Below are 15,182 nucleotides of genomic sequence, written 5' to 3' on the forward strand. Positions count from 1 at the left end.
ACTAAATAGTTTTAATACTATATATAAGTTTTGGATTTGTTATTTTAATTTTCTAAATATAAGATGTGATAATTAAACAATTTAAACTCACATGTTTTTTTTTAAAAAAAATTATGTATTTAAAATTAAATGTTCTTACTTTTAAACTTATAACATATTCTATTATTTATATTTTTATAATTTAAAATCATTTTTTTTTTTGATAGGTAATAACAAATTTATTGATAATAGAAGTACAATGGATTTACGATAGTAAACTCACTGCACTGAAAAAAATACAAACCAATCAAAAAGAAAGACTAGCAGAATTAAGAAAATCAAACAAAGAATGACAATGTGTAAACCCCAAAATACGAGACCACTCAAACAAAGTCCTAAGCAGCAAAGACTTCACACAATCTACAGGTCTCTCAATATCCTCAAAAGTTCGGACATTGCGCTCCTTCCAAATTAACCACATAAGACACGCTGGAACCATATTCCACACATTTGAAGTGTGACTCCCTAACCAATTCCACCATGCAGAGAGAAGAGAAACAACGTTCTTCGGCATCACCCACTGAACCCCAAACAAACAAAGGACTTCACTCCACAAGGTATGAGCATACTTACAATGGATCAATAAGTGATCCACAGTTTCCTCTTCACATCGACAAAGGCAGCACCAATTAACAAGAGGTAAATGCTTCTTAACAAGGTTGTCTATAGTAAGAATCCCACCCCTAGCAGCTGTCCATAAAAAAAAAGCCACCCTTTTAGGGACCTTAACACACCATATGCTCTTCCAAGGAAAAGACACCAACGGGGCTGCTAGTAATGAGAAATAGAAAGAGCGCACATCAAAAACACCACTACGATTCAATTGCCATATCATGGTGTCATCACCCCCTCTAGGTAGCTTGGATGAGATATGCGCAAAAAAATCATAAAAGATCCCTGTCTCCCAATCCTGAAAAGCACGACGGAAGCGTAAGTTCTAGCTTCTACCACCCCCATCCGGTGCATAGTCAACCATATCAGAAATCATAGCTGACTTATCCATAGCAATAGCAAACATAGCTGGATATAAATCCTTCAGGGCAGTAGGGCTACTCCAAGGGTCATACCAAAATCTGATATGAAAACCCTCACCCGCTGCATACAACACATGACCAAAAAAGCTCTCAACCCCCTTCCTAATGTTCTTCCACATACCACATCCATGCGTCCCTCTAACAACTCTAGTACACCATCCCCCACTGGCCTCCCCATATTTGGAAGCTATAACTTGCCTCCATAAATGTGTAACCTCATTCCCAAATCGCCATAGCCACTTCCCAAGCAAAGCTTGGTTAAATAGCCCAATCTTCCGAATCCCCAAGCCACCTACCTCCACGAGCCACACAACTTTCTCCCAAGCAACAAGTGAGAATTTAAAAACATCATTAGATCTCCCCCAAAGGAAATTCCTCTGAATCCTCTCTAATCTGTCCGCCACATGTTGTGGAATAGTGAACAAAGATAAATAGTATGTAGGAAGACTTGATAGGGTACTCTTCAATAAAGTAAGTCTACCCCCTTTTGACAAATATAACTGCTTCCAACCTGCAAGCCTTTTTTCCATCCGTTCAATGATAGGGTTCCATATTGAGGAATCCGTATAATGTGCCCCCAAAGGCATACCCAAATAAGACATGGGTAAACAACCTATCTTACAACATAAAATACGAGCTAAGGCATCCAAATTCCCAACCTCACCAACCGGCACAATCTCACTCTTGCCAACATTTACTTTCAGTCCTGTGATAGCTTCAAAGAAAATTAGAACCATACGAATATGTAATAATTGTTCCTCGGATGCATCACAAAAGAGAATAGTATCATCAGCAAACAAAAGGTGAGAGATTTGCAAACCCCTACTTGCATTAGGACTTGCTTGGAAACCACTGAGAAAGCCTCCATCTTCTGTCATTTTCAACAATCTACCCAACACCTCCATTACCAATAAGAATAGGAGTGGAGATAAAGGATCCCCTTGGCGAAGACCACGAGAACTGCCAAAGAAACCAGCTGGAGACCCATTAACAAGCACTGAAAAATGGGCAGTAGAAATACACATCTTCATCCATCTCCCCCACTTCTCCCCAAAACCCATCCTCACCATAAGGTAAAATAAGGCACTCCAACTCACATGATCATAAGCCTTCTCAATATCCAATTTAATAATCACACCCGGAACACCACTCTTTAATCTACTATCCAAGCATTCATTTGCGATTAGAACAGAGTCAAGAATCTGTCTTCCCCCAACAAAAGAATTTTGGGAATTAGAAATAAGTTTATCCAAAACACAACGAAGTCTATGTGCCAAGACCTTAGAAAGTAGCTTGTACAAACTACCCACAAGGCTAATAAGGCAAAAATCTCTAATATTGACTGCACTAAGCTTCTTGGGTATCAAACACAAAAATGTGGCATTGAGAGATTTTTCAAAGATACATTCTTTGTGGAAGTCTGCAAAAAAAGCCAAGATCTCCTTCTCAAGAACACACCAGCATTTTTGGAAGAAAGTCATAGTAAAGCCATCTGGACCAGGGGCCTTATCACCCTTAGCCTCCCGAAGGGCTGCAATGATCTCCTCCTTCTCAAACTCCCTTTCTAAAGTAACCCTATCAGTTTCATCCAGATTTGCAAACTCTAAACCATCAATAGTGGGCCGCCAAGATTCGGTCTCCTGGTACAAAGACTTGTAAAAACCCACCACTTGATCCTGAATGGCAGACTCATCCTCATACAAAATGCCCTCAACCTCCACAGCCCTCATAGCATTTGTACGTCTATGAGAATTAGCAAGCCTATGAAAAAACCCAGTATTATTATCCCCTTCTTTTAAGTACAAAGCCTTCGATTTCTGCCTCCAAGAAATCTCCTCCAAAGAAGCTAAATACTCAATTTCAGCCTTTATCTCAAGTCTTCTTGCACTATCTGCCGATGACAAAGATTGCATCCCTTCTCTCAAGTCTAAGTCCAAAAGCTCAACCAGCAAGCATTTTTTCCTAAAAGACACATCCCCAAAAACATGTTTGTTCCAATGCTTCAAGTCTCCCTTAAGAGCCTTCAATTTGCAAGCTAGAACATAACTAGGAGACCCCACAAAATGGTAACCGTTCCACCAATTAATTATAACATCACCGATTCAATCATCGGTCTGACCATAAAACTGAAAAACACAATCTTTTCTAGCTATTTGACTAGTCCAGTTTTTAAAACCATAATCAAACCCCAAACAACTTTTGGGTACCCTCAAAACTTTTAGCTACAAGAGGAGAATTTTTAGAATTAATTTGCTTGCTTTACCATTCAAATCTCATTTTTTATGTAAATAGTATTAGTGTTTGTTACAAGGTGATTATTAAATGAATTACAATGATTAAAAAAAATTAACAACTGAATAAATAATAGTCTAATAAGAAAAATAAAACTGAATAAATAATAATCTAATAACTCAATCGGATAACTCTACCTCTACCTAAAAACTACGAATTTATTGGCTGAATTCTAATACTAATTAACTACTTACTAACAGCACTTACTCCAACTATTACTCATGCTAAATTGATGATGTTTATCACCATTTTCATCCTTCGCTAGCTTAGAGTCCCCTTGTTGCATGCTACTGCTTGTCATAATCATAACACTAAAAGAAGTAGAATTATCACAAGTAGAGTTAATCACTTTCATATTGGACTGCTCATATGATATAACTAATGATATCATCACTTTCATATTGGACTGCTCATATGGTATAACTAATGATATCATCAGTGTTAAAAGATTTATCGAATACTTGGAAGAGTTTCTCAATGACTTCTAGTCACTAGATAGAGAAGGTATTTGGTATTAAATGATACCATGTCAGTAGTATCAAAATCCAATAAGTATGAGGCATGTCAGAAAAAAATAACTAACCCACTAACAATTGAAAGACGTGTTAGGAGGTAGTTATTTTTGCACACGTGTCTCTCATTTTTTGGATTTTGATACGAACGATGTAGTATCATTTGATACAAAATACTTTTTCCACTAGGTAAGTTTGCATTAAAAAAAGAGGCAAAAAAAAATAAAAAAAGGTTTTTGTTTGGATGGCTTGTAAAATAATAAATTCCAAGCAGTTTTTTAATAATCCAAATAAATGACCTTATAATTCACAAATATGATTAATCTGAGAGCCATCTAGCCAAAACAATATCAAGTACAAGAGAACCAACAGGATATACATGGAGCAATGACAATGTAATGTGTACATCAAACCCCAAACAACTTTTAGCTACAAGAGGAGAATTTTTAGAATTAATTTGCCTGCTTTACTATTCAAAATTCATTTTTTATTTAAATAATAGTGTTTGTTACAAGGTGAATATCAACTGAATTACAATGACAAAAAATGATAATAACTAAAAATTTATAATTAAAAAAAAATAGAAGATAACTGAACAAATAATAATCTAATAATAACTCAATCGGATAACTCTACCTTAAAACTAGGAATTTGGCTGAATTCTAATAATAATCAACTACTTACCAACGGTAACCTTTCAAAGGAGCCACTCCAACTATTACTCATGCTAAATTGATGATGTTTATCATCATTATCATCCTTCGCTAGATTAGAGTCCCCTTGTTGCATGCTACTGCTTGTCTGAATCATAACAGTAGCAGAAGCCAGCCACTTGGAATGGACTGTCATTTCCATTAATTTTACTTTAAGTAAGCATATTGAGAGTATATTGCAGTAGCTGCATCTATGCCAAAGCCTCAAAATGTTTAAACCACAAAGAAGTCCAAACACACTATAGAAATTGAACATATATTGGGTGATCAAAATGTTTACATACCAATAAGCACCGCCTCAAAATCAACTCCACTCTCAGTGGAAATTTCTCAGATCAAATCAGATGCATTAGAATCAGCCACAATAATCAAATCATGACCTGAATCAACAAAATCCAGTATAGCTGCCAAATCAATGGATCCTCCAAAACCTACAGAATTTGATACAAGAACATTTATTTTTTTGATAAGCAAAAAGGTCAAATAGATACAAGTACATTTATAAATAATCATATAAATAACATTTTTTTTAATATAAATAATCATAATCATATATAAATAGCATCCCTCTGAATTTCCAAATATTAAACCTAATTCAGCAAATTGATACCATTCAAGCATTAAAGCCAGTTTCCTTGTTGAGAAATGCAAGTACAATGTCAAAAGAAAACAATTAAAGAACAGACCCCCATCCAACTATGACTACTGTGACCATTTGTCTCAATTGAGACAATAAAATCCAAACTTTCATCTCATTTCCCTCATTTTCTTGGCAACCTTAGGCCCTGAATGGTAGCTAAGAAAATGTGAGTACAATTTAGAGAGAACAACTAGCAGACCTCAATTCAACTAAGACCAATGCTACTCCAGTTGTCTCAGTTGAGCTAATAAGATCCAAACCTTCATTTCATTTCCCTCATATTCTCGGCAACCAAACAGATTATAAAAAAAAGGAGAAACTGCAAACCAAATACAAACATTAAAATTTGTTACAAATAGATTTATAATTGTCAAATAAATAAATAATCCCTCTGATTTTCCAAACTGTCAAACCTAATCCAACTCAAATCACTACTACTAAAGCTTTAAGCCATGTTTACTTGCTGAGAAAATGTGAGTACAAATCTGAAAGAAAACAATTAGCGAACCTCCATTCAACTAAGACTAATGCTACACCAATTGTCTCAATTGAGATAATAAAATCCAAACTTTCATTTCATTTCCCTCATTTTCTTGGCAACCAAATAGAACCTAATAAAAAGGGAGTAATGCTATAGCCACAAACTATTTTACAACATTTTTACAAACTGTTGATGTGGTCAACTTCTTATTGATTTTCATCTAGACCCACCATTAACATCACTTTTTCATTTATCAATAACCACTCACCACATCAACAGTTTGTAAAAAAGTTTGTATCTCTAGCATTACTCGTAAAAAGGAGCAATCAAAGAAAAACCTAATGAATTTGATACAAACAGTTTTACAAATAATCAAATAAATAACATCCCTCTGAATTTCCAAACTATCAAACCTAATTCAGCTGAAATCTTTACCATTGAAGCATTAAGCCCTGTTTGCTTGCTGAGAAAATGCAAGTACAATTTTGACATAAAACAATTAATGAACCCCCATTCAACTAAGACTAATGCTAAGGCAAATGCCCCAATGGAGCTAATAAGATTGAAACTTTCATTTCATTTCCCTTATAATCTTAGCAACCAAACAGATATAAATAGATTTGATACATATATATTGTGTGTGTGTAAAGTGTAATGAAAGAATTTGATACAAATAAATTTATAAATAATCAAATAAATAAATCCCTCTGAATTTCCTAGCTATCAAACCTAGTCCAGCTCAAATCGCTACCATTAAAGCTCTAAGCCATGCTTGCTTGCTGAGAAAATCCAGATGCAATTTGGAAAGGAAACTATTAACATCCATTCGTCTCAATTGAGCTAATAAGATCTAAACTTTCATTTCATTTCCCTCACATTCTCGGCAATCAAACATATTTGAAAAACGAGCAATCAAATAAAAACGTAAGGAATTTGATACAAACAAATAGATTTATAATCAATCAAATAAATAAATAAATCCCTCTGAATTTGCAAAATATCAAATCTAATCCAGCTCAAATAATCTCTACTATTCAAGCCTTAACCCATGTTTGTGTGCTGAGAAAATTCAAGTGCAATTTGAAATGAAAACTATTAACCTCCATTCGTCTCAACTGAGATTGAAATCGAGGTCGAATCCACGAGACTGGAGGGAGTTGAAGAAGACGGAGTGCGAGGATTTGAGGGTGAGGTAGTCGAGCAAGACGAGGACTCGGCGACTCGAAGGGTTTTCGGGAGAGAAGGAGGTGATGAGAATTGGGAGGAGAGGAATTAGGGTTAGGAATATGAGGAGCTTCGACATTTTCGATTTTGGGGGAGAGCTTAGGGTTTTTGGTTTTGGGTCTGTGCAGAGACAGAGACAGAACACAGAGACTGCGTGAGAGAGTTACAGAGAGTTAAAATGAGGGTGGTGGGGTTAACTTGGAAAATTGTTCGTTCTTCAGGGGTTAATGGGTAATTTTGGTTATGACTAAAAAATAATTTATTGTTTGTTTCTCCAAAAAAAAAAAAAAAAAAAAAAAAAAAAAAAAAACCTTTTTTTAGGATATTAATAATATATAAATAGATAGATATCAAATTTATCAAAATGATATGACACTATTTGTATTATTATTATTATTTTTTATTAGAGACAGATAGTGAGATAGATAGTATTTGTTTAAATATTGAGATTATTGACAATGCAGAAATTCACCAAGAGTTTTGTACTTCTCAGTGGCATATGGCAGTCTCCTTTGTTAGGAGAATTTTAGTGATTCTTGTGCCATGAGGTTTTGGATTCAAAATATAGTAAATAAGTCTGTATAAACTTAGTTCAACAAAATAATTGTTTATGTTTATTTGTTTAGAAAACGAGCCAAATTTATATGATGTCTAAGTTTAAACTTGACTATTAAATTAATCAAACTCAAATATGATCATGTGTTCATAAACAAGAGGCTCAGTTTAATTTTAATAGAATATTATATTCTTATATGCATACTTGTCTATAAAATATACTATATATACTTGATATTGGGTGGTATAAGTTTGTAAAAAGGTTAATATAATATTCAATTATTATTTGTAGTTTATAGATATTATAAACAACTTATTTCTATTAAAAATTCATAAACTTGTGAATGGGTGGAAAAAATTTGTAATAATTTTACTATATATGGTTGTGAGGAAGTGGTCTAACCAGCTTTTTTTCCGCTCATTGTGGATCGTAAGCCCAACAGAGAAGGGGTCTAAGGGAATGGGCCCGGTCCACACAGAATAAAGGAGAGGTTAGGCTTGACCTTGGGACCAAAGGCCCATGCTAGGGAGCTCCCTCTTCTCAAGCTCTGAGCCCAACACTAGTCGACAAAGTCCTCCACCTCGATGAGTATAACAAAGATACTTGTGCGAGGAACCAGCCAAGATTAGCACCACAACTATAGAAGATTGCCAAGGGACTATAGAAGGTTGTGCCTAAACCCATCGACAGTCACATTCATATTATTTAGATGTTCCCACCCAATATGGATTGTATTTATTATTGAATGACCAGCCTAAACAGTGCCCCACACCTAATAATCCACGCAAATCGAGAGAAAACACTTGACAAGACTATTATTTTCTGACCTCCATCATCACAACCCACCACCAAGGGGAGGATTAACCAGTATAAAAAGATCCCACCCCCCACATAAGGGGGGGGGGGTTGAGAAAAATTAGAGTTTTTGTTTTTTTAGAATTAAATTAGAGTTAAAAGTGAGTTATAGGAAAAATTGTATTTGTCTATGAATGTGTATAATATCGACAACTTAGTATTTCTGCTTTATTATAAAATATAATATTTAGTATTTTGATCTCCTTCTTTAGCTCTCCCATTGTAAAATATTTTTCCCACATAGATAACAAATTAATTGTGAAGATCAAAATCTTCCAAGATTTTTTGTCTTGGAAGATTCTAACCCCCACAATGGTAAAAGAATAGTTAATACATTAGCTCGTGAGTAAGATTAAGTTTTTTTTTTTTTGACATGAAAAAAAAAAAAAATTGAACATATAAAATTATTTGAATATGAGCTCGAGCTTGGTTTGTATTGGAAATAAAATTAAATGAACAAGTTTGAATTTTTGACACTTGGCTTATTTACAGCTCTAGTTCCGAATCTCTAACTAGCATCTTGGAACCAACTCGAAGGAATTATTTTATTTAATAACTTGGTGTATGTGAAAGGGAGAGTTACATATGCCCGAAGAAATAGTCAAATATTAATGTGCTTTGGATACTCTCGTTTCTAAAAAAAAGAAAAAAGAAAATTAGAGTTCTACTCTTTCCTTCTCCATTATTGTAACTCTCAAATTATCAAAACAATAAATTCCAATTGACTCTAGATGAATACCATCGACATTTTAGATAAATTTTAATCCACTGTCAATATTTTAGCCGAATAAATAAATATTTTTAAATTCTATCAACGTTGAGTTTTTTTTTCCTTAATCAGCTTTGTGAACTTGAACAGTTGTTTAATAGTAATTTAAATATTTTAAAGTAAATAAATAAAATTATATTGATTAAGTTGGTTGAGATTTGACTATGATTGTCTACCAATCTATTTTTAGTGACTTGTTGACAACTATATCAATGAACAGTGTAATTATTAATCTAGATTTTTCTCTCTAGGTCGAGTGTGTATGATCAATGATGAAGTTCAAATTGTCAAAAAGTCTCAGCAAGAAAAAAAAAAAAAAAAAAGGCTCTTCGTCACTGCAAATTGTTAAAATTAATGAACTACAGTGATAGATAATATACAACCAAAGAATAAAATAAAAACCCATGTAAATGATGGGATGAAATTGAAAGGGGGATGCTTTATGTTATTATAATATATTTTATAATTACTAAATTTCATTAAAAAAATAAGAGTATTGTTACTCAATTAATCATTCTTAGTATTTTTGACAGAAACATTCGGTATATATATCCTCCTAAATTTTAAAAACCACAAAATTAAAATAAAAGAAAATATAGACAGAAAACACCGGGAATAGAAAAGGAAAGAGTGAGAAGATAAGATTTATAACACTAGCACTTACAAAATGGCCTAATATTTGTAAGTACTAGTGAAACTTATAAACGGAAAACTCATTCACTAACTAACTAATGTAATACTTTAGACTTCTAGCTCGATGACGCATATTATGTTTGTGATTCACCTATATATAAAAAGGCAAAAAAAAAATCCCATGTAAAACTATGTAGTGGATTCGAAAGGGTGGTGTATATTAAAAAAGTTGGGTTTTAAAACAAGTGTCCATTAAACAAAAATAAACAAAAAAAAAAAAAAAAAGGGTACAAATGAACACTTTGTATTACCATAATATTTTGTAAAAAGTATTTGAGTAAAATACTTCAATCACTCACTAAAAATTCAGTTTTTAATTACTAATTTCAAAAAAAAAAAGAAAAAAAAAAAAAAAAAGAGGTTCTTTTCCTTGTTCTGAAGGAAGAAGGAGAAGAACAGAGAGAACCGGTTCCCAGTCAATTAACGCCATATCACCACGCTTCATGGTGTCGAATCCAGTACACGCAGTATATTATTGCTGCCAGTGCACCTTCCTCCGTTCCCGAACATGTGAACATAATATTAAATCGCAATGACAACATTACCCTACTAATCCACGTGGTAATTAATGATTCGATACTTTAAAGAAAAACAAAACTGGTGCGGGCGTAGACAATAAAAACAACACCCTTTATTGTCGAAACGAAAGCGAACTAAACCAAAAGCCAAACCTATAATGGATGACGATGATTGACGCGAAGAAGAGAGAGAGAAAACAAATAAAATAATAAAAAAAAGAAAGCAAAAACCACAGAGAAACACAAAACAACAACACAACACACATCACATACTACAAATACAATGTATATATAAGAGAAAACCACTCTCTCATCTTCAGATTCCTTCTAAGCTCTCTATCTCTCTCTTTCTTTCTCTCTCTTTTTCTGTGTCTGCACAAAAAACTAAAAAAGGTTCATATTTTTCATCAGGTAACAACACGAAAAGCTTCTTTCTTGTTCCTCTCTTTACACTCTAATCTGATCCAGGTTTTAAGTATATGTATATATTGTGTATGTATGAAAACATATATGTATGTGTGTGTGTTTTGTAGGTAAGATGATTTGATGCTTGGGATGGTTCTGGGGGCTTTTAGAATATAGAGATTTTGATGTTGTGGGAGTTTCTTGAGATGGGTTTAGTTGGAATTCTTGTTTGGATTCTTGTTTGGATTCTGGGGTTTGTTTGTTTTGAAATTTTTTTTGGTTGTTCAGTATTGTGGTAAAGGAGGTTTCTTTTTGCTCTTGTTATTAATTTGCTTATACGTTTTGTGAATAAAGAATTATTGAACTTGTTGCCTCGGCTTGTTTAGGCTTGTTTAGGTTGAACTTGTGGTGGATTTGTTTGTGAAAGTTTTGTTTTGAATGATAGCTGTAATAGGAGATCATTAGTAAGGAGCTGTTTGGATTCTTGTGTGATCCATGTTATCTAGGTAGTTGGAAGTTTAAGAAGTTTTGGGCTCTTTTTCAAGTGGGTCTTTTATTTTATGGTCTACAAACTTGTTGCCATTAGCTTTTGTCTATGATATCATCGCTCTCTTATGTGTTTGCATTATTGTAGGATCATGCTTATTTAGTGGGAGATTTTTTTTTTTACTGAATTTTTGGTAGCTATGGTTGCTTGTTGGATTGTTAGATTGCTAGAATAGGTTGGATTGGGTTGAATATTTATGTAAAAGAAATAATGGGTAAGTTATATTGTTCAATTTGTATTTTAAAGGAATGAAATTTTGAATTCCTCAAATTTTTTGGGCATGTCTCAAGTTATCCATCTTACGTATATTGTTTCCTACCTTGTTTAGGATGAATTTGTCCATATATAATCATTGAGGTTTGAAATTTATTAATTTCACATTCTCATTCCATCAATACACTAAAGATTTTTTTTTTTCCCTCGTGCCTGAGAAGCATTTGTGAGGAACTTGCTGCTACAGAAAACTGGCTGTTTAAAATCAGCCTAATAATTGCCTTTATCTGTTTGCCCTACTAGTATGGCCAGAATAATGTTTTTCATGCCTTAAGTAGGAAATTAACTTGATTGGCACGATCCCACCATCACTTTACATGCGTCAAATCATGATGTTGGGTATTGAATTCTAAAAAAAATTCAGTTACCATTAAATTTGAAATGGTATACTTGACGACAAGATAATAGATTCTTTGAATCTGTACTTGTCGAATTGGGGACTTAATAGCAAGCTTAGTATTAATTCATACAAGCTGTTAGAAGAGAAAGCACTAATAGAACATAGTAATGATAATTTAAGAGTACTTGAAGGAAAAGAAGAGTGTATAATAATGAAGGAATTATTAAAGCTGATTTTGTACTTTTTCTGTCATCCATTTTCAATAAAAAGCATATTTGCCTCATATATGAGATTTTGAATTAGCTTCAAGGAACAGATGTAGAGGCTCTACATGTCATGCAGATAGGAAATATGTGGCTTTGGAATATTTGTTGCATCTTTATTCCTTGCGCTGCATGATCAATGGAAAAACAATACTTTTTTAGTACACGAATAGAGAGTCAATATCTCAAGGAAGTTACCCTTCTTGGGAGTTGGAAGGCCACCTTATAAGAGTGCAACATTGTGAATCAGTTAAAGATAATGCTTATATCTGGCAAAAGCACAGTAGGAGCTTTATAGATTCCAGAGAGTTTGTTGTATGCTTGATTACGTTCTGAAGTGTGGCTGGAGTTGTCTGACTTGAGTGAGAAGTTTAGACCTAGTTTTACTCCATATTAGTTCCCCCCACCCCCTTGTTGTGGTGATCCTATGTATGCCAAGTCCTTGTTGTCTTAGTCTTGGATGATGCCTTTCTTGCCATGAACTTTGAAAATCATGTCTTATGCCAAGACTTGTTAAATTATTTCTAACTTAAGAGGATCGTGTAATTTAATTAATTTTTTTTTTTTAAATTTAATAGAATTGTTACTTATCAAAAAAAAAAAAAAAAAAATTAATAGAATTATACTGCCTAAACTTTGTCTTGGATTTGGTATTGTTGTATTACTTGTAATCTGATTTGGATATTATGCTGTAGGAAAAATGATTAAGCTATTTAAAGTGAAGGAAAAGCAAAGGGAACTCGCAGAAAATGCTAATGGAAAGACACCCGTCAAGAAGCAAAGTGCAGGGGAATTACGTCTTCACAAAGGTTATGAGTCCTTTTTTATTTTTTATTTTAATCACTATAATATCATAGGTTAAGTGTTTCCCTCAAGGTACCTGAGCATTTGCTATGAGGTTTTTCATTCCATTAAAATTTGGTTGATGTATCCTGAGATCTTGGACCAACATGCGCAACTTTTTTTTTTATTTTAAGACTTTGTTAGAAAAGTTTTTTGGAATCTCCCGGGCTTAACTTGGTATTTGACTCATAAACTCAAACATAAAACTATATATTTGATTCACTGCTAAATAGTAGAGTTTTTTTATTTTTTAATTTTTTATATATATAAAGTTTCTGTGTTTTTCATTGTGTAGATATCAGTGAATTGAACCTACCAAAATCTTGTGTCATATCTTTTCCCAATGGCAAGGATGACTTGATGAACTTTGAGGTTACCATTCGGCCTGACGACGGATATTATCTGTAAGTACTCTCGATAAAAATCCTCAGCATTTTTCTAAGGGCGATGAAGTATCCTATCGTGAGATTTTAATGATAATACTTGGTTTAAGTTTTGAATATTAAAATGTATTGTTTTTGTGTTACAGAGGTGGTACATTTTTGTTCTCTTTTAACGTTTCTCCTATTTACCCTCATGAGGCACCGAAGGTCAAGTGCAAGACAAAGGTAATCAAGCGTGTCCAGTTCTCTAAAAATGTAGTACCTCAATACTCAATAATATTATGTGGTATTTGCAGTAAGGACGTTTTAACAGTGCATCTATGATGCAGGTGTACCATCCTAATATCGACTTGGAAGGAAATGTCTGCCTTAACATTCTAAGAGAAGACTGGAAACCTGTTTTAAATATAAACACTATAATTTACGGGCTATTTCATCTTTTCACGGTATTGATTATTCTTCCACAAAATACGATCTTGCAACTAGATGGATGCCTTTTTATTATAACTTGTCTTTGTACATGCAGGAACCCAATTATGAAGATCCCCTCAATCATGATGCAGCTGCAGTTTTAAGAGACAACCCAAAATTGTTTGAATCCAATGTCCGAAGGGCAATGGCTGGTGGGTATGTAGGACAAACCCTCTTCCCACGCTGCCTTTAGCGGCCACCTGTTTTTCTAAGCACCAAGTTCATTGCTTGAAGCGTCAAGGGCTGTAAATTTGCATTGGACATGAATTCTTCAGAATCAAGAGGCCCGTTGGAAGGTGTTTGTATGCTGTGTAACTTAATGACATGTTTGAGTTATTGGTTGGGAACAGCTGATTTTCTTTATTTTGATCTGAGTCACCAGGATAAGACATCAGTTATGTATTTACTTTTTATTTTGTATTGGGGGAAAACATGCTTTCACTGCCATGCTTGGGCAAATTATGCTAAAAGTCAGTTTCTGTGTTCTGCACTTGTTTTCAGTGTTATTGCCCCCACCTTTTAATTTTTTTTAACCAGTAGTGGTGTGTGATTACCCTTTAGTTTGGCCTGTGATCATAGTTTGTCAGTATCAGGACCCTTATTATGGGGTTCCTTCCTAAATATCAATCATTATTGGAATTCTGTGTATTTTGACTTTTGAGGTTAAAAAATGTGCACTAAAAGCATTGGTTCATTTTGTGATCAAATCTGAGTGGGTTAATTGAGAAACCAGGCCTCTCTTGGCACTGGTCCGAGGAAGTAACATAAGTTGCTTTTTTCAGTATACGATTCTGTTCCAACCAACAGCAATGCAGCAGGATCTATACCTCATGCCTGTGTGTGGAGTCGGTGGAACTGAATTTGTGGTTGAAGAACGTGTCTAAGAAATGAGCATTGCAACTTGGAAAGATCATTTCCCGGAATTAGTGCACGAATTATAGTACTGGAAGCAATGATGAAATCGTTCAGTATTGGAGTACAAAAATATTAAATTTGTGGATAGCCATGAAATCAAGCCATACTTGCAGTGAGAGGTAATAAGAAGGAAAATATTAGCCTCAAAAAGGAATGATCTTCTAAAAAAAAATGTGTATATATATTAAAATATCAAGATTTTATTGAGAAAGAGGAGATAGATACTACAGAGTAAAGAGAGAGAAGGTAGCAAAATCTAAATTACAGTTCTTTTTTTTTTTTCTTTTTTCTTTTTTTTTTTTAAGCAAAAAAAAAAAAAAAAGAGGTAGAAGAGGGCGACCAGTGTGCCTTTCTTACCTGGCATGATCATAGTAGCACCTTACCCACTCTCAAGCGAGATCCCAAACTTCCAATTT

At 33.8% G+C, this 15,182-nt stretch overlaps 1 protein-coding gene and 1 long non-coding RNA gene across 2 annotated transcripts; one reads left to right on the plus strand and one right to left on the minus strand.

Moving 5' to 3' along the window:
• Window positions 1-4,398: 4,398 nt before the first annotated feature.
• On the minus strand, window positions 4,399-7,068 carry LOC115967414. Its single transcript, XR_004086447.1, has 3 exons — window positions 6,812-7,068; window positions 4,875-5,021; window positions 4,399-4,719 (listed from the first exon to the last, which is right to left on the minus strand). It is a non-coding gene; the product is annotated as an uncharacterized LOC115967414 (long non-coding RNA).
• A 3,494-nt stretch (window positions 7,069-10,562) lies between these two features.
• Window positions 10,563-14,490, plus strand: LOC115969594 (NEDD8-conjugating enzyme Ubc12). The gene is made up of 6 exons (XM_031089283.1): window positions 10,563-10,737; window positions 12,850-12,963; window positions 13,293-13,401; window positions 13,527-13,605; window positions 13,710-13,826; window positions 13,907-14,490. The coding sequence occupies exons 2-6, from the start codon at window positions 12,855-12,857 to the stop codon at window positions 14,042-14,044; spliced, it is 552 nt and encodes a 183-aa protein (XP_030945143.1). The 5' UTR covers window positions 10,563-10,737; window positions 12,850-12,854; the 3' UTR covers window positions 14,045-14,490.
• Window positions 14,491-15,182: the final 692 nt, after the last annotated feature.

This window comes from Quercus lobata, chromosome 11 (assembly GCF_001633185.2).
Source record: "Quercus lobata isolate SW786 chromosome 11, ValleyOak3.0 Primary Assembly, whole genome shotgun sequence".
In the NCBI taxonomy this organism is placed as follows: domain Eukaryota; kingdom Viridiplantae; phylum Streptophyta; class Magnoliopsida; order Fagales; family Fagaceae; genus Quercus; species Quercus lobata.